This window comes from Dendronephthya gigantea, unplaced genomic scaffold, assembly GCF_004324835.1.
Source record: "Dendronephthya gigantea isolate DGI-Jeju-01 unplaced genomic scaffold, DenGig_1.0 000020F, whole genome shotgun sequence".
Classification (NCBI taxonomy): Eukaryota; Metazoa; Cnidaria; class Anthozoa; order Malacalcyonacea; family Nephtheidae; genus Dendronephthya; species Dendronephthya gigantea.
The window spans coordinates 1,145,305-1,170,029 of record NW_021163030.1 but is presented as its reverse complement, the minus strand read 5'-3'; the positions used below and the strand labels follow the sequence as shown (position 1 = coordinate 1,170,029).

Below are 24,725 nucleotides of genomic sequence, written 5' to 3'. Positions count from 1 at the left end.
TTAGGCGAAGAATTTTTTGTACAAATAAAAGGACCAGTTTTATATAATTACAATCAAGTACTCAATTGCAAGAAACGTTTAAGGATTATTGAGTCCAACAAATGGACAGTTACATTTGTTTCGACCGACATGTTGTACATGTAACTTTATCAACTTTGTCTAAAGATGTCATAAGTTTAACAAAATGTCAGCATTAAGAAAACACTTGGATCACAATAATTGGTCTAAGACGTGGCTGTATATACACTCTCGCCGTCACACTTGTTGTAAACGGTTGTACATCACGGGTGCATCTCAAGCTGTCTTCTATTGTTTTTTTTATGGTATTGAAAATACTACGAGTTTAGAAGCCTTTGAAATCAGTACACATGTTGTCGTATTTTCTTCTCCTATTATCATACCGATTTACCACAAGAAGTTTCTAGGTTATTTTTCCATTGAGATATACATATTTCAATTTTCATAGAAATGTGTTTTTCACCATGCACATCCATGCCTTGAAATAAATATTTACTTTTGTGAAGTGTTATTTTGATGTGATGATCGTCGTCTTAAGTTTGGTCTTCCAGGCGCTCTGCCTGTGTTTGTAGGATTCACTTGAGGTTGTAGAGCGATCTGCCGTGGTTGCAACGTCTGGGCTCTTTGTGGAAACTGTACCATGCGAACCTAAAAAAAATTAAATTATGTTTACTTTGGATTTACATTCATCGCAATGTAATAGACCTTATGCATAATGACGTATCAAGCCGTGACGTCTACGGGGAATTCTACAAAGACCAGAATTCCCTGCAGGTGTCACAGCTTGTTACGTCATTATGCATAAGGTCTATTATCGATAGATTGAAGAACGTAGAATAATACAGATCGGCGAAGCAATGACGACACTGCTATACAATGTCGCGAAGGTCGCTGGAATTAAGCTTTTTTGTGAAAGCCTTTTTGCTTTTTTGTTAACCTAACAAATATCTAATACTAAGAAATATTTTACCTGAAGAGGGACGATAGGAGCAAGATTTGACGTAGATCTATTACCAGCTGGAGTCATGGTTGCAATGGGTGTTGCTGCATTGCCAATAGTTACCATAGTTACTACCGTTGACGTGTTTACTGGAGCTGAATTGAAACGGAATAAATATTTTTCAATTTAGGCATTCGCGATTGGCCCTCGGGTTCGGCAGATCAAACAATTTTTTTTAGGAAAAACAATAAAGACTAACCAGCTGTGAGTTGCCTGGCCTGAGATTGTTGTTGAAGTATTGGCTGTGTTAGCGACGATGACAACGTTACTGCTTGTTGAGAAACTTTCTTACCAGATAGTTGAGGACTGGCAACATTGATACCAAGTTGTGTCAGAGGTAAAATACCTGCACCACTCAACTGCTGTGAAGGAGAACGTAAATAAGGTTAATTTTGAAAAACAAATAATTTTTAACCTGCGCACCGCTACGCAGGTTATTATGCGAAAAAATGTTCAAATTGCTAGTTCACATTTCATTCCCAGCTGCGAGACTGGTGTTGAGCAATGCGTCGAACAAACGTAAGTTACAGTTTGAGAAAAAGATAACTGTTTAGTTATGCTAGAAGGACAAAACTAGTTTACACTCGTAGAGATTATTAATAGTCTCTGTTTTTACCAGTGTAAACGTACCGCAATTGTAGCGTTATTTGATCTTTGAGCAATCTGAACTTGTTGTCCTTGTATTGTCACGTTGTTCTAATAAAAAATAAAAGAAACAAACAATATTTTGGAGAATATTTTCAACAAGATGTTTTTAATATAGATCTATGTATATACGTCATATTATAGCGAGATGCACAAGACACATCTTGTTGTTCAAGGTAATATTTCGAAACCCTTATTTAAAAGTGTGTGGAACACATGAATGTGGAACCTAAAATGATCGTTTTTTAAATCGGGTCTTACGTGGGCCTGTTTTTTGAGTATTCGAGACGCGATGGAGCTTGGTAACAAACGTCGCGTTTGGTCACCTCCTGCAGACTAAAAAATAAAAAATAAAAGAAGAAAGATTTAGAGAGAGGCTAATCCACGTGAAATGTTTGATGAAAATCTTGATAACAGCTGGATATATTTCACAAAAGTCAATGCCTTTGCCTATCATGATTAATCAACAGAATGGAGATAAAAAAAACAGAAGAAATTGAAGAAGAAAACATCACAACTATACGTCTAATTATATTTATATTTAAAGCAATTTCATGATGTGGACTTCATCTCTCCATTGGGCCTCCATTGGTGTCTTTTGAAATAAGACCTGATATGTCACCATACCTGTATCAAGGTAATAGATCCTGGACCAGCAGGCTGTATCGGTTGAGCAACGTTTTTTATATTTGTTGTCGTTATAAACTTCGGTTGGAGAAGGGAAGGTCTGGCACCAGAGCTTGGTTTACTGGTGATTGGGGCGATAGGCGTGGTCACTACAGGTATTGCTGTGTTTCCTAACGCTACAACCTTGGGCTGGAATTTTACAGACAAGAAAAGATTAGCTTTAAATTTTAAGATTTTTTATCTAAATTCTAGGCATATGCGTATTACTAAAGAAATAATTCCTAGAAACAATAATGAACATTTCACTGATTACCTGAACATATGCTCCAACAACATTCTGTTGATATGAGGCGCCTGGCTGTATTGCATCATGTTGATTTTGTACTGATGAGGACGCGACAGGAATTGCCGTGACATATTGCTTACCTGCGAAATACACATTGCAAAATATTAAAATTTGAGAAGAGAAAGGCCGGGACTACAATATAGATATATGCATGGACTAAAGACAAAAAGGCTTTTGCTTGCTATTGCTAATTTGCAAAGAAAGGAACACCTGTGAAAGCCACTCGAAAACATGCCGTTGAAATTAGTTGGATTGTTTATGCTTTTCTTTTGGCAAGACTCTACAAGTTTCGGTTCGAGAAACTAACTGAAGTACATGTTTAAGGAACGAAAGGATAGTAAATGCTAGAATAAACCTCATAATTGCAAACATATTTTATGGGGATATCCGCCACCATAATTATACAAATGGTTAAAAGATTATACCTTGCACTGTCATTCCAGCGAGATTAGCGTTCGTCCCAGTCATAACCATACTATTTCCTGCAAGACTTGATGTATTATATATTGGAATCTTGCCAGAAATCGATTGACTAGTGACATTATTACCATTATTCTTCACAACCGAATTCACTGTTATTTTGTTTCCGGGATTAGGATGACCCTGATGATTTGGGATTGCGTTTCCATTTACTGTTTTATTTTCGGTTTTTTGGCCTTGACATGGACTCGGTGTTCTATTTGGTTCAGATTTTACTTTGTTTTTGTTTTGTGCTTGCATTCGAGCTTGTTGTTGGCTCGGGATGAAATTGGCAATTTTCACATGCTTCCTGCCTTCCTCTGTGTACAGATCTTGAAACTGCTGAAGATATCTGGCAAAAAAATCACGATATTTATGATGCGGTTTATAAAAGATAGGCCAGGGACACTTGTATACGAATATTTGAGGTTAAAAATTATGGTAAAATGGTTGTAAGGTTCCATATGGGTGAAGATGATTATTACATAGAACAAACCTCTGTGCACTCAGTTTACTGCCAAGGAAGAACCTAAAATAAAACGAATTAAAATTATTTTAGGTTCTAGTAATTCACATTCATGTTATTTGGATAATAGTTTCATCATTAGCGAGGGCATAATTGCATGTTTGTAAATATGATACTTCTTCATCGAGAGGTCTCTTGAAATATAGAAGGGCGATGGTTGATTTATAACAGATGCCTGAACAGGCTATTGGGAATTTCGTTCGTGAAAAATCCTTGCAATTATGAAGGATGTCATCGGCCAGATGGCTGATGGACGATGGCAATTAAGACATTAATAAAAATAGACAACGAAATTCCTAAAATTGAAATTTTTCATGTCAGCACAGTTGGGCGGAAACAATCGGGGAATACATCAAGGTTGACTTACTTGCAGCATTTCCCTTTATCTTGAGTGATTTCCTTACTGCTTGCATCTTCATGTAAATATAATTCACCTAAATACTGTAGATCCGCAGGACGACGCTGAATCATCACACGACAATGGCAATTACGATTCTCTGTTTTCTCAGCTTCTAAAACTATCTCTTGCACTGTTTCGGGAGCGCTATTCGGATCCAGTTTACTCGCTTCTATTTTCTTAGAAAATTTCATCACCTGTGCATGAGAATATATATCATCATTTTCCAGACAATTCATTCCTTATAGTGCATAGAGTAATGAATGAGAATAAAGAGAAATTATTTGCAAAATTAAAGTTAATTTTACCACTGAAGCATGTGAATGTAATGTATGCCTACCCGCCTTATCTTAATTTTGTTTACCTGTACTGGTTCAATTGGTGGTGCTAACGATAATGTACGTTGTTTCCATGTGTCAACTCCACTGTACGATGACTTTGACAGTCGTAAATTAACAGGAGGTTGGGCATGTTTGTGATGAGCCAAGAAATCAACCAATTTTAGACATGAAGGAGCCGATATAGATGGCCGGTTTTGAGAAATATATGCGCGAAAACGACGTTTGTGACTTCTGAAAAATATGAAACCATAGAATTGTCGAAACGGTCGAAATATCGGGGGAAAAGTACGATTATCTAAACTAATATACTGGTTTGAAACAAACTAGAAAATAACCTTTGTAATAACTGACTTCTATATTTGTGTTTGTGAAAATGCATTTGGTTGACAATATTGAAGATCTCCGGTGAAGGATCTAGACATAATGGACTTTGTGTTTTTAATAATAGTTCTGCTTCCAAATTAATCTTATCCTCATCAAGCCATTCTCCATCACACGTTAGGGCATTAACATCAGCAATAAGAGTCTGAAGAGGAAATGAAAATTAGTCAGCTCATATACACGTATATATTAATACTATAGTATTCGTTAAGATAACTATAGTGTAAATTACACTTTAATGTTAAAAACACTTCACCAACCTGGCATGTTGGACGTAATAGTACGTATGAAGTATCGTAACTGCTAGGATTAACAGAACAACGATAATCACGAACTTCAACAATCACACATCCATTGTAGAAAACATTCGCCTGATGGAAAAAAACCATGAGCGATTATTGCTTCGAGATATCAACAATTACTTATAGCGGCAGATCAACACCTATTCAGACTAAAATTATCACGAATGTAAAAAAATTTCAACAAAGCCTTCAGTTGATGCATTTTAAAAAGAATTGCGAAATGGGCTAATATTTCTGATCGTATTTCCTGGCACCAGTCACCCGTTCTAACCTTTAAGCCTCGTGCATGGGAAAGGTGCTTACCTTGGATTTTTCCAGCAAATCAACCAGCATCGGAGGAAGCTAAATAAGAAACATTATTTAAAGGTATTTTGCACATATACGTATCAGATACACTTCAGCATTTTCAGCAACCACCGTTCAGTAAAAAATGTATACATAACAATGATAGAAAAAATGTCTATTATCTCTATGATAACAATCAATGAATCTGACAAAAATATTTTTCGTTTTGATGGATACCTGCTGAGCATCAAGATAATCAAGAAATTCTGTTTCCTTGAAAAAGAAATTAAGTTCCTATCTTAAAACGATTTGTTGCAATCCAGACGAATTTGGATGTTAATAAGCATTCTTAACCAGATTTGCTATATTTTCTATCCTATATTATTTACTAATCTGGATTATAAGTCGCCTATATCGTACAGCGTGTAAAAAACGCCATTAATAAAGGAGGTTGTGAGATATTATCTTACTTCGTATGGAAGTCGAATAGTTTCGGATTCTGGAATTAAATAAATTTTAAATTTAACATTATAATATCAAGTCTTCTTTTACATTTTACATTTTACATCTGGAATGATTCATCGTACCTGTTCCACTAGGGCTTTTCAATATAAGTGAATACCCTTCGTTAACTGGATAAAAGTTTACGATCAATGTTGAAAGATTATCTTGTAAAACAACTTTGTCAAGAAGGTGAACACCATGACGAAAACGCTGCAAAAGAACAAATGTTTAAGCTGTTAAGGGAGTGTTCTTCATTCCAAGTAAAATTTGGACGGGTCGTTTCCTTTTTACGAGCCTAGTTGTGCATGAACAAAGAGTGGTCGTTGAAGGGATGTGGACAATGGACGGTTTAGAGGCTGTTAGCGTCCTGATTTTGAACTACGAATAATTTTGAGTTCAATTCATTTAAGTTTGAAATGCCTACTTCTAAGTTTATTTTCTACACTGAATTGTTCTAGAGACAAATTTTAGTGTTGAACAACACACTAGTCCGACGCTAGTTATTTTATACTGTCATTAATTACTGTCAAAGCGGATTTATAAGTACATTGACCCACTGCGAGGTGCTGATGACAAATATTACCTTGTCACTTGGGGCCCCTTCAACTGAATCAACAAAACAATCTAACAACCGTTCCAGCAAGCTTTGCCTGAAATAAAATGTGGTACATTATTCTTCAATGTAAGTGTGTAAAGTACAAAAATAAGAGATATTCCTAAAATGCCTTCCAAGGTCGCGCAAAATACTTTGAAGTCACAAAATTCCATGTGAAGTATTTCCGCTTTCTCAAGATGAGAATGACAGTGTGGATCAGCAGCATATTGAATATGCCTTAACAGGGTTTGCAAAGAATGTCAGCATTGCGAGCGGAACACTTCAAAACTCAGCATACAAATTCGTTGCTTCAAAATACGAAGTTCAAACAAGTAGAAAAAATTGCATTACAGGGACACACTGCTAAAACAAGCTCATTATACTGACAGACGGACAATTTTTTTGAGGAATAAATACAATTTTCCACAATTGCACGAAGATAGAAACAGTTTGTTTTCGTCTTGCATTATAACTTTTATGCCGTTTTCATCACTTGCATATATAGGCGATAAATCCAAATTATACATATCTTAATTGGCAATTTTTTTAGAATCACACCCAGCGTTCATTGTCTGTGGCCTTGTTCCTTTGGTACTTAGGTTTAATTTCATCACGTTTTATATCATTAGCATTAATTTATTACTGCCAAATATGGAATAGACAAAGATTTGAACACTCTTTATGGCGAAAGATCCAGCACTCGTGCAACGCAAAAACTAAATATACGTCTTTTAATTAAAAGTACAAGAATTACCTTCTCCTAGTTACACATTCTTATATTTAGCCTAAAATATCTCAGTGCTGCATGTTTCACTTAAAACGTTTCATCCGGCGTATTTAAGTGCAATAGTGGTTTGTAACATTATGGTGCAGCATTTAAGGTCAGTCATGTTTTTCTGCTCTTAATTTAGAAAAACTAAAAGACAATAGCTTCTAGACTGAGTTTATGCGTCAACCATAAATATGGAGTTATATTCACGGTCACGTTACTCACGTAACCCATGATCATGTATCACAGATTAGCACGTTTCACGGGTAAAAAATACCAAATCATGCTTCACGCGAAACGTATAGGCGAAATTCTTGTTCTACCACTGATCTATATCTGATTTCTACTATACTGTATAAGGAAGATCAGTTTGTCCAACTTTTGGAGAAAATGCATTTTTGCGCAAAAAAAAGGAAAAGCTTTGGAGGATATTAAACTGTGAAAATCATGATAAAAATTATTTGCCAATGATGATTCACTATAATCCATTTTCTGGCCGACTTTAATTTATCAACAACTACAATATAAGCTGATAATTCGTTCTTATTAAAAATACCTTTTTTCTGGGTGGTCCCTCTTTCTTTTACCAGCTTCCTTGCAGGCTTTTTCAATAAGATCCTTCAAAACAAATTAATTTTGTTTTCACATTACGTTATTAGAAATTTGAATGATACCAGCCGAACTATATGATCAGATTTTCGTAGATTTATTTCATATTTCTGTTCATGTTTGTGCAAATATGCAAACTATTAAGACTGCATGTTGACAATGATTTGGCATAACAAACAATTATCCCATCATCGTATTGGATTGAATAGTAATGGTGAAATAAGAAAAATGTTTATGCACGAGGCGATGTCATTTCATCATAAATGTCAATTGTATCATGACGTAACCAGTAAAGATAATGGTATAATTACAACGGGAAACTGTGCTATGCTAGGAGGACGTTGCCCGTGCATATTATGTGTACAATATAGTTAAGATAAACCTACCCAGGTGCTGATGGAACTATCCCATTCAGACATGATGATCACACATACTTATATACAGTTCTAACCTGAAAACAATACAAAAGATAGTTTAACAAAAAAATCACGTGGTCTATTGTAACGTTCTTTTATCCTGACAAACACTTCCCCCATGCAACTGCAAGCCAGGTGGAGTTTTTAATTTACGGTTGGCCGAGATTGTTCTCACATCACCCCATTGTTAATACTCTTTACTGGCTCAGGCTACAAGGCCCCTAACAACACGACTCTTGTCTTCATTTTTGAATTATGCAATTCAAAGCGGATGTGGTCTAAGACTCTAAATTGAATGAAGTTGTAAATAAAATCGATGATTTTACCATTTGGGATTGATAGTGTGAGAGGTTGGTGAAGCTGACTCAAGTATGTAACCTGCTTGCAAACACAATCTTTCGCACATGCAGCTCTATAGCTGACTATAGCTATGGAATTCACTGGTCTGAGTGTCAGGAATAGTGAAAAAATTCTTAATTGCTGGAAATAAAAATATTTTATGACTAAGAGGTAAAAAGTATTTTTAATACAAGAAAAAATATTGTTATTCGCTAAATCTAATATAAGTCTATTATCAAAATCGGAGCTCAACTCACATCGAATGAACTATTAAAGCATGACGTCATGAGTTTATCATTGCTTATATTACCAGGATATACAGCTAACACCTATTGTACCATGAGCGTTAAAAGAATGATGGGGATTAAAAAAGTTTAACACATCGGTAGCCATGTGGGAACTTGAAGGAATTGTATTGTACAATCCCATTGATTTATTTAACTCTTTGAGGCATAAATATCCAATATTCCAATCATTTCTTTAGCGCTAATATTACAGTTCTTGAAAACAACTATATTTGCCAATTTGAATAACATTGTCATTAAATCTTTGCCGAAGTAAATATGGCGAGAACTCAGTGGCGAAGTCGTCGAGTATGCCACACCACATGTTCGATCCCAGCCCACACCAAGTTTTTAATTTCGTATTTTCTAATAAATTATATTCAAGTCAAATTCTAAAATTCAACCTCGACGATACCATTTGGTTAGATAAGGAATGGGGAAAAAATAATGTACAATGTGTATTGAGTAAGTTAGCTTCCTGTAATCAAGTGCGACGATTTATGACGTTGCAGATAACGTGACCTCGTTCCTCATAAGGAAAAGAGTGATTGGTTTTGTATGTAGGGCGAGTATAACTAAAAGAATCTAAGAAATACATTCTGATGCATGTCTTATTTAGACGAGGCTGTCACGTAGTCGTGATGAGAAACATTCATGTATCTACTACGGCGGGTATTGTTCTCGCCATGTTTATTATTAGAAATTATTTAAAGACTTTAATGAAAGGAACGTGGTTGTCAACTTCGGAAATTCTTGGTCGGCTAAAAGAATTAAACCGAGACTTTTAGTCTGGATAAATGATTTTCCTTTTACGTGTTTTAATTTTTTACTATTAATTCTTTAATTTATCATTTTACTATAGTGCTATTAGTAGACTAAAATAATAAAATTTGAAGAGAAACGTTTTTTAGAGATTTTTTGCAATTTTAACGAAACTATACAATATAGCGGATCTCTACAAAAAAATAAACAGAAGCGAGAGTTGGAGCATGCCTATTATTATATCCCTGGCTCGGTGGCATCGGGTCTATAAACCTCTTTGTGTGCAAGCGGAACTAATTCATTCCAATTGAAGGAAATATCACTCCGCGCAAGACGTTCTGTCTACAGTCAAGTAGAGTGAACATGGGAAGAATAATCCACTTAACAGAACTTATTAATTATGACTATCATAAGATATTTCAAATTCCATGGTCAAATAATTTATTAAATTAAAGGTCGGTGAAAACTTTACGAAGATATTTATGGCAACACGTTCTTGAAAAAAGCTGATGATATAGGAGCTCATTAGAGGCCTTAGCAGCGGGAAAAACAACACATTACAGTGTGTATCACAATCTCTGCACTGGCACTGGAGGACTGGGGTTGATATGCTATAAAACAGTTGCTGCTTCTATTAACTTGACTTTATTTCCCAAAGTAAGATGAATCGAAGGCTAGTCTGTGAAATGACTATATTTTGACGTATATAATGATATAGAAAATATAATTCAAATTGTCAACATTGGAAAGAGTAAACATTCCTATTTACACAAAGATAGAAGCATTTTGTATTAAAATATAAACAGAAATACTTAATGCCGTCAGTTGCACTGTAAATGTCTTAATGTTCTAACCTTCTGCCTACCTTCATACCAAACATTGTCTGCTTAACATCATTTTCTATTTTTATTATATCGCATTAGATATTTCAGATTTCAATGTCGATAAAATACTTCTAAAACCTGGATGACTTCCATAATCCACATAACTCAAGATATACCCATTACCCAATATATAATGCATACAAGCCTCGTGAAACATGATCATCTCCATGTTTAATGTTACATAGTAAACTGGCAACGCATACAAATATGGGTATTTCAGAATTGTGAAATGACAAACAGAATATACAGAACTTTGGCTAATAATGTGCAAACTGCGGGTACACGCGGATATGACGTGAACACTTGGGCAATGGCAATGCCAGCTCTTTTATTGTTTTATTCTTTTATCCATAAACCTCTTCTGGTGCCGTCGGGACTATCAGACAGGACGTATACTTTTACCAAAGCACCTAGATCTTGTTATCTGAAGTTCTACCGTCTACATGTTCCTCCTACGATATATCGCAAATTAGTATGTTATGACACAACTTTTTTCAAAAAATGCAGGTTTGTTTACAGACTACAATGTCCGAAAAGAATGTATCCTAGTTTTCAGGCACACGGAAGAGCTCCGGGTTGCAAAGCATACCAGTAATCATCAGATTAGATTAAATTTATGTTTTGATATTATAAAAGGAATGATACTAAGACAATCACATGAGCGCCACCTGAGAGTCTCAAATACTCATTGACACTGGATGTTGACCAGACGGGAATTGGATGGCACTAGATGTCTGGCAACTTAAACAATCACTATATTGACACACCATTATCAATATGCTGATAAAATTATTCATATCAGTTCTACAGTCATATTAGAAATACATGATGGCTTTATATAGTAATTGGAATGAAAAAGGTGATTTAGTGTGGGTGCAACAAGGAGGTATTTCTCCAACTCACTACAAAGGTACTCACCACCATATCTACTTCGTTTGCCTATACAGGCATATAGCCTAAGTGTAGCCCTTTGTGGCATTGGCTGTTTTGTGTACTTGATATTGGATGCACAGTATGTAGTTTAGTTTTAATTCATAGATAGACAAATTTCCAGTAAATATCAATTTAAGAACGTTGAGAAACTAACATGACCTACGTATTATTATTTAGCTTTACCATGTCTAGTGATTTTCAAAGACTGGTCCCCCAAAGAGAAAAGCTCTTTTAGAGGTTTAGTTGAAGGTTATGAATTGAGCTTCATAGATCTAATTCAGTGGTTCATTTATAGTAATTGAAGAGTGGAGGTACAGTACTAGGAGCACTTTTGTTAGCACATTTTGTGCATAAATATTTAGGACAGTTGAGTACATTTAATGCGGTTTTGTGAAAACAATACAGCTAGAGTACCAGATATGAAAGAATGTCTTTCATCAGAATAAACAAAGGCAAAAGTATACTTTTCAATTGGACAAGTGCCTTGGGTTTGATGTTTCTGTGACTAAAATTCATTTTTCCTGACTTAGTTAGCCTGGCATATACAAGTGAAGGAGGCCTATTAAAAGTCGTTGACAACCTCAAGGAAGTCTATATGTGAAGAGATGTAGTACTCTAGTCACTATCCACATTGGAATTATGCATTCCAATGAGTCTAAGGACCATCATAATTTGTATAGATCAAAGTGTTCAAACATTGTAGCAACATCTATTAGAACTCTGTAGTATAAATATAAATATATTATTAGGTAGTGCTAAAAACTGACTAGCTAGGCAAAAGGACAATGGTAACTTATGCAAACTTCACTAAAAATCACATGTTCCAAATGGGAACCACTTTGCCTTTTCTTATGTAAAGAGATTTTTAAGCACATTTTTAAAATTATTAAGTATATTTTTGGTCAGTCTCATTCGTGCACATTGAAAACTCCTGATAAAGATCATTCTCTAAAAAGGTAAAAGTGTTTGTAACCTTTTTAGGTACCGTACCTAGATAGACATAAACCACTACAGCTTATCATCTTGCTTTTGACCAAAAATGTCAGAGGAATTTTATTAATAGGATTTCTATATGCACAGTTCCTTCTTAGACATTTTCTGATCTAACAGCAACTACCTGATATTATTGTTGGTTTCATCTCATATTTAAAGCAATTGGTCTCCAAGTTGTTTTATCAGATTTCATTTCTGAACAATGTGATTTTTCTTAACTTTGGTGCTTCAATAGGCAACTAACATGCAAGGTAGAAAAGCCTGATTTGAAATGTGACTGGAAAACAACTGCTATATGAACATACACCAGAGGTGTTATTTTGAAAACATACAACCCTTGTTGAGAACTAAAGAATTTGCATTTTTAAAAGAGACTATGTCTGAAGGATAAAGTTTATTATAAACTAGAACCACTAGGAGGAATCTGAATCTCAGGAGTGTCCTGTACCTAGAGATTTCTAGAAACAACAGTACTCCATGTGAATTTCTACAACTGCTGCTTGAAGTTCCCTTGGGGAGGGGCATGATATAGCAAATTTAATTTGGTGCCACTGTGCCAGGTGGCATGAAGTGGAATATTATCTACAAACAACTGGAAACATGCTGTCTAGCCGGTAATGTGGGATGAACTAACATTATATTTTAAACAATTATGAGTAAAGCTGTACGAATAAACATCCCACTAATGGGCAATTATGATTTATGAGAACCGAACACTTTTATTAATATTGTGTGGAAATTTATTCAAATTGCATGTGAAGTTCTACATGGACTTTGCAAATCATTTTTGCCCAAGTACAGATAATTATTCGAAGATGTATTGATGCGTACACTGCAGTCACAACTCTTTATGTACCAGATTTTCAGCGGCAAATAATGTAGATGTAAATATGTTATTAAAATTTACTGACCTCTACAGTCTACATTAACGACAATGAAATGTTCCTTACTTGCATCAAATTTTGTTTTTGAGTAAAAAGTCTACTGTCTACATTTCCATGTTGTACGTAATAAGTCTCTACGTGTAATATAAAAGACCACTTCTCTATTATAAACATAAAACGAGGCCCATAAATGCCATAAGATGACATAAAAAGTTGACTATTTATGATTTAAGATTCGAACAAAGCGAGCCTACGTTACATAAAAGAAGCATGGCAGCGGCTGGGAGTCAACATTACTTCCTGGCGTCTCTGCGACGGTAAACTTTGCATATAAAAGGAAACGGCAAGCTTTGTGTCGTGTAATATTTACGTTTAAAAACTTTATTTTGATTCTTTACCTTCCTAAATTTTTCCAAACATCGCCATTCATTTCGTTTCTTCAGAATACAGGGAAGAAATTAGATCTCCGAGCTATCGTTCATTCACAATTTGTCACCGGAAACGGATCATATTTCTAAATTTTGACAAAAACAACAGCGATAAGAGAAAGTAAATATTAGCACAAAAAAAATTATTGAGTCATTCAGTAATGCCGCGCTGCCCTCTTATTGTGAAATTAATTTAGTTTGAAAATTTTTTCAGCTAAATTAACTTGCCAAGGGAAACACGTTGTTCAAGTTAAGAAATATGAATTTGAATATTTTAGGAATCGCTTAATTCTAGTATCTAAGCAGTTATAATCTTATAACGGGGTACTTTTTTAAAGTTTCTTATTATTCGCCTTTTATTTTGCACTTGTTGCGTGCATATCATAATTAAGCTACTCAGGGTCCCCTCCCTGGGTGCCATGTTGTTATCTGCACGGATGGAGCCGCAGGGCCTAGTGTTCACGAAGATTGTCTAGACTTCTGGCTCTGGTACTCGAAACAAGGAGCCAAGATGTCGTAGATGTCGCTTCAACTCTTCTCAGCACAGTTTCTCTTCTGTTGTGTGAATGAGCTATGGGAACGAGCCATAGTCGACATTGGGAAAAAAGAAACATGAGCGACGAAGATTTACTGGCTCGTTTGGCTACCGCCGCTTATAAAGGTTGTGAAAGGGATTTGAAGAATTTATTGAAAGCAGGCGCTTTTAAATTTATAAATGAATTTACAATGCATGGCAAGTCAGCATTACATAACGCCGCAAGAAGTGGACAATGTTCGTGTGTTAAAATCTTACTTGAACATAATGCTTATGTGAATATAGCCTCGTATGATCGCCGAACACCGCTAATGGAAGCGGCAGAGCGTGGATATACTGAGTGTTTGATAATGCTTTTAAACTACGGTGCTGATCCAAATACAGTATCAACAGATCAAATGACTGCACTACATTTTGCCGCGAGAAACGGTCATTCGGATTGTGTTGAGAAACTGTTACAAAGTGGTAGTAATGTAAATGCTATTGCTTCGGGAGGATGGTCGCCTTTGCATTTTGCTGCGAAACATGCACATTCAACTTGTGTCAAGTTACTGCTTCAATACAACGCTCAAGTTGAGCCGCCGACAACTGGCGCTTTTAGAGTAAGTTCATATGTCGTTTATGTTTACTTTTACAAGTTTATGTCATTCAATGTTAGTTTGTATGCTGCGCGTGAGAATGCTTCCACAGTAAGAGGAAAATGTTTGAAGGAGCTTGTTGTTGCGATTCAAGTGTCGATCATTTCTTATTTGAACCCAGATGGTCGCATTCTTCGCATCTTTTGTGCATTTTACACACCGCCGTTTGCTTTGTACTTATCTACTCGTCTGCACGTTTAAACTGCCTCAGTGTTTCATCGAATACGTTTGAATAACGCTAAATGTAGGGATAGCTTGAGCCGTACATGATTGGAATAATTACTCTTAAATCTTTATAATTCGCGACGAACAATCACAGATATAGATATAATACCTATGTGGAAAATCGCACCTTTATACTATAGTGACACCTTACTTATTATTTTCAACTAAAGTTGGGAAATTGGCGAAGGAAAACATATGTAAGATTTGTCTTGCCGATTGTATTTGATTTCAGCGTGTTATTTTTGTTCCAATTTGTTTATATCTAAGCACCCGCCATGAGATCTGAATACTTAGCCAACCCACTGCATCTTGCTTGACGCCATAATGTCCGCGACATTTCATATTTTGTTATAATTGAGTATTTATCTCACTATCTTACCCGCACAACTTCCCAGTTTCGTATTATTAAGAAACGTCTTTAACGGCAAACGAGACAGCAAGTCTAGCTAGTGTAATATGCATGGTTGAAATAGCGCGTTGTGAACTAGAACGAAAGGTTAAATTGTTCATTGTGATTTTTTAAGGCATTTCCTATCATATTAGGTAACTAGAAACGTTCACATTTGGCAATGTACCGAAAGCAAACATTCGAAACATTGATTTTACTTCATCTCTATCATCATGATAATCGCATTCAGCTACGTTTCAATGTTTTTTCATACGATAGTATTGACCTCGCTCTGTTTGCATTTCTCTTTTGACAAGGCACTTGAGATTCGTCGCGAAAAGAACAGGTTATCGGAATGCATGTATTTTTATAGAAAGCATGTAATTTTCCTTTCACACTGAGCTGAACATGTTTTCTAATGTGTGTCGCTACAAAGCGATCATTATTTATCGTTTTATCTCGAAGTAAATGCTGAGAATTGACGGCTGCGTTCGCTACAAATCGTGCATCGAACACAGATTTGCTCGTATATTACTCACTTGGTGGTAAAGCCTACAACAGCAAGTTCCCTGTGTGTATGTTTGTAAATAACTTAGTATGAAGACGAAATAAACCAGCTGAATTCGCTCAAACTAGCTCAATCTAGCAGAAATTTAATTTATATTTTATTGCAAAGTAACAACAAGCAAGCTCGTGCTATATATTGTTCACATTACATTCCTCGCTTGTATAGATTATTATTCGTGCAATATGTAATAATGGTTATGTTAGCATGTACAAAGACACTCAATTTAAAGTTTTCCGCACTTGAATTGTTTTGTAAGTATTTAAATATGTTTTAAGTGAAAAACATTTGTTTTGGTGCAGGACGCTTTACTTTCCTATGTTGCGAAAGTTTGGCGCCCGTTTGTCCGTAATCCTTCCGAATATCTCTTTAAACACGCGAGATATTTATCTTCACTTGTCTTTTATAAACCACGCTTGCCAATCATTTAAGTTCAAAAAAATACCTGATTATGTACATCATTCTTAAGTTTATATCTGAAACGAATGATGGTCGTCTAGGATTTTTCAAGATTTTTCCTGCAGTTCGATCAAATTAGTAATCTAGACCTTTCGCATAATCATTTCCGTTGTGAGTTTGATCAGATAATACCTCAGCTTAGCCGTTGAGAATTGACACTTTTCAAATGTGTGCAATGTCGTTCAAATTTATGTAATCAATATGTCTTATTGATTGCAATGATGTTATATAAAGGAGCTGTGTTATAGTTTGTTTGCGTATACGCCCAACCTTGCCACTTTATTACATGAACTTGCTGAATTTGGTTGAGCATAGCAAAGTTATTAAATTAAACCAGATCAAATAATGAATGCTATTTACATTTCTCTTGTCTTTCATATCAAATTTTGAATATTTTCAAGTCTCTTCTCCTGTGGTCTAAATGGCCTGTTCATGTGGAGAAGAAATAAGAGACGTAGATGAAAATGAAGCGTTATGTTATATGTACTAACTCTTTGTGTTCAACAAACAATATATCAAAAAAGGAATTTTGTTTACATTTTTGACAGCAATGTTTCGCTGTTAAAACAGACGTCTACACGCACACATGCATCTTCTTGAAGAAACTATAGACATTTCCAAAGGCTAAGAAGAGTACAATTATTTTAGGATCCCGTTTTGTTAGTTGTACCATATTTTTGAATTTCCTAAGTTAACTTTGGTTTAGATAAATTTGTGGGTTTGATTACAGCAAATCAAATATTAGGGTCAAGATGCAAATTAAAAATGGGTTGAATTCCTTTCTCAGGTAATACAAAATGTGTTCATGTTTCAACAACGCGCTGTGAACAGTAGAGACTAGATCCCAAGCGCTTCTTCAATAATGTTCTACACATGAATACAACAATATATGTGTTTACTAAAAGTATAAGAGATGTGACTAACAATATTTTGTACACCCTAGTGCATGCAATATAACCAGTATAAACAATGTCACAAGCATGGACATCAGTTGTTGATTACTGAATTATGTAGGACCAAAATTTGACAGTAAGCATATTGCAGCAGCTTTTTGGAAATAATTATGTAATAGTTACCATCCCTATGTCACCAAGTTTAACAACAGGGTCAAAATTATATTTACAATTTAAAACAATTCATATCCATTGAGATATGAGGCTGTGTCAAAACAGCAGGGGAATCTATCTTTCATTGCCACATTTAACATTAAATTCATAAAGTTTTATTTTACCATATTAGAAACAAATGTCACAGAACCTCTGCTCAATATGGATTACATTATCTGAACAATTAGTTCTGTGCTGTACAGTATGAATAGGCAGCATATATTGCTCTTATATACAATTAGTACGTAGTTGTTTTATATATTGTACTAATATATATTGTACTTGTCCCCATGTATAATTCAAACAAAACCTTCCATGATTGCAAGCAGAGCGAATGCACATGGTATAGTCTTGTTTTTTATTTGTGTATAATCTTATGGATAATACAAACCCGAACACCAAACATATAGTATGTATAATGGCAAATAAGCAATTGCTGATAATATATCACTCCTTATATATTCAGATTACAAAATGCCTAGTATTATTAGTGTGTTTAGAAGCTCTCTCCTTTGTGTTTCTATGATAGTCTCACATTGCTACAGATGTCTATTTTAGGAAATTATTGCTGTATTATTTGTTTTTATTTAATTTGGATGGGAATTTGGCAAACTTGCTTTGCTGGGTGTCCAACTCCAAACCACATGATTACCAACCACATTGGCCATTTTCCTTTGTATACCTAGATCTTAAATAATACCTAATTACCATTATTCTATTGTATACCTTGTTTTAAAAAAAAGTAATTTCACCTTTTTTTTTAAATACCCAATTGCTTTTATCCTATTGTATACCTACTGTGGTTCTTAAAAAGGAAGTGGTTTCATCCTAATTTTTTTGAAATACCCAATTTTTGTTTTATGAATATCAACACCTGCATGTCTTAGAGAGAAAATCTTCGTTAAAGTTCAGGCAAAAACCTTGAGATACAGTACTTAGTGAAATAAGCAATATGAACATTTCTACTCCAGACTTCAGTCTCACTCCCATCTTCTCTTTTTTCAATCAGACTTCATTACAGAGAAAATTTTATTATGTTTCTTGTCTTTTACAGGAGTTTTTCCTCCCCTACTTTAGAATCAGTTGAGGTCAAACGATTATATATTTAGCAATTTTTTGATCTCGTGTTGAAATGCTCAGTTTTGCAATGGACCACACTTTGAAGAGTATATAATAAAAGTATAATATTACAAGGGAAGATCACCAGTCATTATTCCCCATAGTCAGAATCGCTTTCATGCGTATATAACCACATTTCCTCAGCATGTGAGGTCATTTTCGTTGAACATCTGGCCATGTGCAAATAGCGTTTTCACAAGTGAATATGACGTCAAACACTTAATGGTTTCATCTCGGTTCGTTAAAAGCACGCTATTTCGTCCGAACGCGAAAAGTTTTTCCTGGATATATTCCAGTTTGGATCATATAAATGGACACTTTAGAAATTGAATTCGTAGCGGCACTCTCGCAGAATATATTAGAATTTGAATTTGTGAACTTGTGTCTCTATGATTATATGACACTCAAGTGAACGACGACAACTATGATTTGGCAACAGTGCAAATTACCGTGTGTAATTGATTTACATTTTCCTTCTGACACATATATCAAGTGCTTTTTGTCGGATCTGTCCTAGAGTTGTCATTTTCCAGGATTCTATATGTGTACATTTTTCCTCTTCATCTTCTTTTTTCCTCTTTCGTTGCCCCAATTTTTACTCCCTTTAGGGATTTTATCTAATCGAGAACGTAGTGACTGACTGTTTATCAAATTTCTGTATCAAATGCAAATGGAGTTCATGGCAATCCCTTTGCATCTTCTCTAACTTGGTTGCTTAGCAGAGGTCCATTGGAAGCGTTGCAAATTAACCTTTATTTCCATCCTGCATTGCGCAAAGTAATAGTTTATTGTTTAAAAAGCCCTTATTATTATTATTATCATTATTATTATTATTATTACAAGCCTTTATTTATTCTTATGCCACAATCGTTTATGATAGAACCACTAAGATTGAGTTACTTGTTCACCTATTATGATTGTTCATCTGCATCACGCTTGTTATTTTTAGGAATGACCATTTTAAAATCATGCGCGTGTTGTCATATACATGTATATAATGTTAGCATCGTGTTTAGAATTTTTTAAATACGTCGAGAGTATATAATATCATCCTACAAAATATTATCAACAAAGTGAATGCAACTATTAGAAAGAAAATGAAGCATACGTGAACGATATAACCTATTAAAGTATGTGCGTGTATGTGTGTGGCATGCATTTGTTAACGAGACTGTGTACGAGTGTAAGATGCATAAAAAGTGAATGCTAGTGGATGTGATGTCACAAAAGCTAATTTTGTTATTATTTGAAACATCGTAATATAATCATCGATTGATTTTGTTGTTTTCAGTGTATTGGTTCTCCATTGCAACATGCCGCAGCATTTGGTGAGTCGTCGTGCATTGAACTTTTGCTAAATGCTGGAAGTAATGTAAATAGTACAGATGAGAAAGGATGGACGCCATTGCATTTTGCAGTCTCTAAAGGAAGGTTACATAATGTGGAAACATTGATTAGGTATGGATGATTTTTCTCTTTTGCAGACGTGTAAATTGTAATCCTGGTCAAACGTACAGACGGCTGGATCGCTAATCCCTTTTATAAAATAATTTTATTATATTTTTGAATACAGCTTAACTGGTTCATGTTGTTATATACTTTCTCTATTTTGTTGTAGGTATGGTGCAGATGTGAATGCGGTTACATCCTTTAAAGACACTCCTTTACATATCGCTGCATTTTATTGTTTTCAAGACTCTGCATTAAGACTTATACAAGCTAATGCTAAGTTAAAATGTCGGAACGAACAAAATGGTGAAACTCCTATTGACCTAGCGAGAAAGCGCCAATTAAGAATTTATAAACATATGGAAAGTATTTCACGGACTCCACCGACTCTTAAAAGTCAATGTTGCTCTCTGATTCGTCAGAGTCTCAAACCAGACGTTGTTACGAGGGTAAAAAAATTATCAATTCCACCAGAAATGGAGAAGGAGATCCTTTATCCAAAATTTCCTATACTAAAGGAATGAAAGGAGGGAAAAATGAAATATGGAGCAATGTTCTGTGCCAAGTTTGGAATCCCATTTCCAACTTGAATATGATACCATCATCGCTAATAGCTGCATTGTAGCAGCTTTAAAAAGGATCGACAAAATCATTCATTTCAATGTTACTCCACAGTGTAGATACACATCATGTATCCCTTGGACATTATATCCCAACACCGTGTATCCGCAACCGCAAGTGAAACCACCTAATTTATTGGCAAAATGCAGGAGCTACCACATAGACTGTAAAGGCAAGGAACAGTCGACATTCAGTATGGATAATATTAATACAGTACGAAGTACACAATAAACTAATTTCGTTTGCTATTGTAGTTCATCCTTACAACTCTTATCTCATTTGCTTGTGTTCCATTTAAATCACCTTCAATGCTTCAAGTAACCGAATACGTGTGGAAATAATACCATAATCAAGTGGTGAACCCATTAGTCGAGCCCCGCAAGTGTAAAATGAGCCTTAACTATTTTAGTAATTGCGATTTTGTTTAGTGTGACATGATATTTCGTTGTTCGAAAATAAGTACACACCGGTGATACTCGCTCTGTTAAATCACTGATTGATGAAATTATCAATTTCTGAATTGGATTTCGAATAATTATAACAACATAAAATATCCTAAATCGTCTCGCTGGCTACGGCACTTGGCAGAACTACAATACAAAATAGCAAAAAAGCAAAACAATTCTTATTATAACGCTGTTACGATATTTTTTGTGTATACAATTTCAGAAACTAGCCATAATATCGGAGTGCTTTTGCTTGTCTGTCTTTTTCAATACAAACAAGGAGTTAAAAGTTATTCAAGATATGTATTATATTTCAATACAATACAATATATTTCTCAGTACTCCGCGCTCTAGCACTGTATGTTCAGTGTATTTTTACCATTTACGAGTAAATGAACGTTGTGGCTCTTCTTAAAAGCATAAGTTGAACCTCTGTTGAGGTGCAACAAAGTGTTTAGTCGTCTTGGTGGCGACAATGGAGTGCCTCTTTAGAAAAAATTTCTAGGACTTTTTAAGAGGTTTACGCGTGTTAAAATCCTTAAAAAATTCTTTATATGCCTGCCATCAGTGCCATGGTCATACTAAAAGTTGTTAAAATCACTGATAAACGCTTGTCTGATCTAAATTCTTTCACTATATTGCAGTAAATTGTACTGCCAAAGAACAAATTTTTTCATAAAGATATAATTTGTCGTGTCTTTGTGTTTTTATATCAATCTTTCAGAAATATTATGAAAATATGAAGTATAATTACAATTACCTAGCTGAAATTTTTGACCTTCTAAAAATATCCGTGGCTTTGGTTTCATTTTGAATATGCGAAAATCATTTTATACTTGTTGTGCAAGAGAAATTCCGGTTCACCACTTGATTTTGATGCTAGGCTCTTTCTGATTTTACGCGAGGGAAAGTTTATATTGCGCAGGTATTTGATATTTGGCACAATAATGTCACGCAATGTGAACTTCTTGAAGAAGTGAATTTAGTCTAAAATCATTTTTCATTCTATAATTTCCGTGTTTAGGATGTTTTATAATATCACATGATCACGCTACAGTCATTACCATTCATTTTCATTCAACCGCAAATCTATACTGATGTTATAATATTATTTTAACTCATTTGGCATTTCAACATCGTCACATCGTTTGATTTATCAAATTCCGGTTGGTGTATGAAGAGTCTGCCAATTTTTATGCGTATATAAAATGAAAGAAGTAATTTTACATATCTATAAAATTTTAAACCGGTATTTTTGTCAGTCATCAAGGTGTGACACCCATCTACTGGCCTCAATGAATCGCGAATCGCTGGACTGTTCAATATTATATCTTATTCATTATATCATTATATATAGAAATATTTTGGAGACGACATCGAGGCATAAATAATTCAGTTAAAATGATCGCTTCCTGCGAAAATTGTCCAAACTTCTAAGGCCAGCGTTTCATTGAGGTCAGTTAAGTCAAGTGGTGATGTAATCATTCCTCTATCGATTGTAAAAGAGTTGGCAGGATTGAATATATATGTGGTCTTTCGGAATACCTGTTTTGCCAATACACAATTCAGAAGTCGTCTGGGTTGCAAATTGTCTGTGTTGTTATATGACATTGTTATATGAGTGGTTAGTTTAATGAAAGAAATGTATTCAAAAATTTTAACCCATCCATAACTACATATGTACAAAAATCTTGTAAAAACAAAGGACATTAAATGTACAGTTGACGTACTGTCTTCATATAATATGAGATATATTTTAAATTATAATTTTTGCCAACAACGACTCAAACTCAGAGTTAAAAAACGTTTTTCATGGTATTCTTCAGCAGAATGTGCATGGCATGGTATTTGTTCTTGGCACTCGTTTCAATAACTGCATGAAGTGATTAGTGCATGCCAACAGTCGGAGACGGACTGGACTCTGCATATATTACTGTGCTGTGTCTTGTCATCATCCATCTTATATGTCGCCTTTAGCACGCAATTACTGTGCCACCAGAGGTATTTAACCCCTAGCCCAAAAGATGCCCCGCGATTCTTTATTTTTAAGTATAGAAATTTTGAACGTTTAACTCCTATACTCCGCCTTAATTGAAGTAGTTATTTGCTTTGTACGATTTGCCAAAATGAAGGTGGTGTAGGAAGGGAGGGTCTTGTTAAGACAGCTGCTACTAAATTAGTTTCAGAAACATTGCATGTTTATCATGTTTACTATGCGTGGAAAATGACAATATGCTGCTAGCATTTGCACTTCGTAAATCTTAAATGTCATTCGCAGCTGCACCCTATTTCCGAATCCGTGCTGTATAATTTGCTATATATCAAACTGGTGGAGAAACAACGCTTTCATTGATTCGACGCTTGCAATGATGATTTATAAGAGAATGAATATTCTCTTGAAACGCTTTAGTATTGTTAACTTTATTATTGTTATTGCATGTGTTATTTTGGTCAAAATCATCATTCATCTGAAACAGTTTATAATCTGAACATAAACGAAATTGCTCAAAGCATTATTTGTATTTTCAAGGTAAGTCGCATGCATGTGTTCATTAATAATCGCAGGTATCTTAAGTTGAACATTTATCATAATGACAGGTATTTGAAGGTCAATCATGTACGTTATCGATAAAGCGGCTAAAATTTTGAAAATGTGGAATTTGCCGCTGGTAATTTCACCCACCCACTGCTCTGTAGCATCACCACTGGAATTTCTGGAACATTTAACATTTAACATAGAAGATTAAACATTCAATCTGACCCTATACAGTCTCTAAGATGCACTAGCAACCCCAAAACGTACCCCCAACTCCTGCCAAGCTCTAATTAAAATCATAGAAAGAAGAAGATACAAAGAAATTGAAACGAAATTGACATGAAACTACAATTTTCGTTTGATACGTTTCAAAAGCTATATACTTTTGAGACACTCTGCTTAAATCTTCAGCTGAAGACATGTAGTAGCGTGAATAATAAACTATAAATGTTTTTCTGTGGGGGTTATGCAAGGAGGTATATAGCATATGGAAACATCAGTGTATTATAATATATTTTGTATTTACCCCATTTGGTGATAATACGAGCAAGTGCTTGCTTCATACGTAAAGCGTTTTAAAGGTGTGTTCAATATTTTTTATTATTGGAACTGGGTTATATGGCCTGTTCACACTACACCAGTTGCCATCGGAACGGGTCAAATTCTGTAGCTACTATTAAAAAAGGAAGTTTTTAATGTAAGAAATTTAATGTTAGAAGTTAATGAACACATGCAGGACTTGTAGATTTGTATTATTAAACATTTGCAACTATAGTCTATACGCGTTGTTTTAATGTTTAACACGAAAATATCGTGACGAGGCAACCGGTGTGGTGTAAACGCTGTCCTAACGTACGTCGTAGACCATATTCCTGAGTGGTCAATGACGTTGGCTAACGCTGCCACAGATA

At 34.9% G+C, this 24,725-nt stretch overlaps 2 protein-coding genes across 6 annotated transcripts; one reads left to right on the top strand and one right to left on the bottom strand.

The window, feature by feature from the left end:
- Positions 1-7: 7 nt before the first annotated feature.
- On the bottom strand, positions 8-13,767 carry LOC114521306 (transcription factor SPT20 homolog). Of its 5 annotated transcripts, none has more exons than XM_028541696.1 (21): positions 13,698-13,767; positions 8,191-8,255; positions 7,752-7,813; positions 6,415-6,481; positions 5,915-6,041; positions 5,798-5,826; positions 5,565-5,600; positions 5,346-5,384; positions 5,001-5,111; positions 4,695-4,885; positions 4,383-4,590; positions 3,989-4,215; positions 3,592-3,624; positions 3,062-3,447; positions 2,604-2,716; positions 2,291-2,479; positions 1,925-1,999; positions 1,649-1,714; positions 1,218-1,380; positions 989-1,113; positions 8-666 (listed from the first exon to the last, which is right to left on the bottom strand). In XM_028541696.1, the coding sequence occupies exons 2-21, from the start codon at positions 8,221-8,223 to the stop codon at positions 511-513; spliced, it is 2,436 nt and encodes an 811-aa protein (XP_028397497.1). In that variant the 5' UTR covers positions 8,224-8,255; positions 13,698-13,767; the 3' UTR covers positions 8-510. The 5 variants fall into 5 exon arrangements, with proteins under 5 accessions (XP_028397497.1, XP_028397496.1, XP_028397494.1 ...); XM_028541695.1 differs by lacking the exon at positions 13,698-13,767 and adding an exon at positions 13,327-13,559; XM_028541693.1 differs by lacking the exon at positions 13,698-13,767 and adding an exon at positions 13,366-13,559.
- A 398-nt stretch (positions 13,768-14,165) lies between these two features.
- On the top strand, positions 14,166-23,042 carry LOC114521457 (ankyrin repeat and SOCS box protein 13-like). Its single transcript, XM_028541915.1, has 3 exons — positions 14,166-14,864; positions 20,054-20,220; positions 20,381-23,042. Exons 1-3 carry the CDS (start codon positions 14,301-14,303, stop codon positions 20,733-20,735), a joined length of 1,086 nt encoding a protein of 361 aa, XP_028397716.1. The 5' UTR covers positions 14,166-14,300; the 3' UTR covers positions 20,736-23,042.
- The last annotated feature ends 1,683 nt before the right edge of the window (positions 23,043-24,725 follow it).

What these genes read in the sequence shown, in the direction of transcription:
- LOC114521306 (XM_028541696.1), bottom strand. Translation starts at nt 8,223, where the DNA reads ATGTCTGAATGGGATAGTTCCATCAGCACCTGG. An exon ending in GATAAAGGGAAATGCTGCAA is followed by an intron (nt 3,625 to 3,988) that starts GTAAGTCAACCT and finishes GTTTTATTTTAG; the next exon opens with GTTCTTCCTTGGCAGTAAAC. An exon ending in GATCTATTACCTTGATACAG is followed by an intron (nt 2,000 to 2,290) that starts GTATGGTGACAT and finishes TTTATTTTTTAG; the next exon opens with TCTGCAGGAGGTGACCAAAC.
- LOC114521457 (XM_028541915.1), top strand. Translation starts at nt 14,301, where the DNA reads ATGGGAACGAGCCATAGTCGACATTGGGAAAAAAGAAACATGAGCGAC. An exon ending in CGACAACTGGCGCTTTTAGA is followed by an intron (nt 14,865 to 20,053) that starts GTAAGTTCATAT and finishes TGTTGTTTTCAG; the next exon opens with TGTATTGGTTCTCCATTGCA. An exon ending in AATGTGGAAACATTGATTAG is followed by an intron (nt 20,221 to 20,380) that starts GTATGGATGATT and finishes ATTTTGTTGTAG; the next exon opens with GTATGGTGCAGATGTGAATG.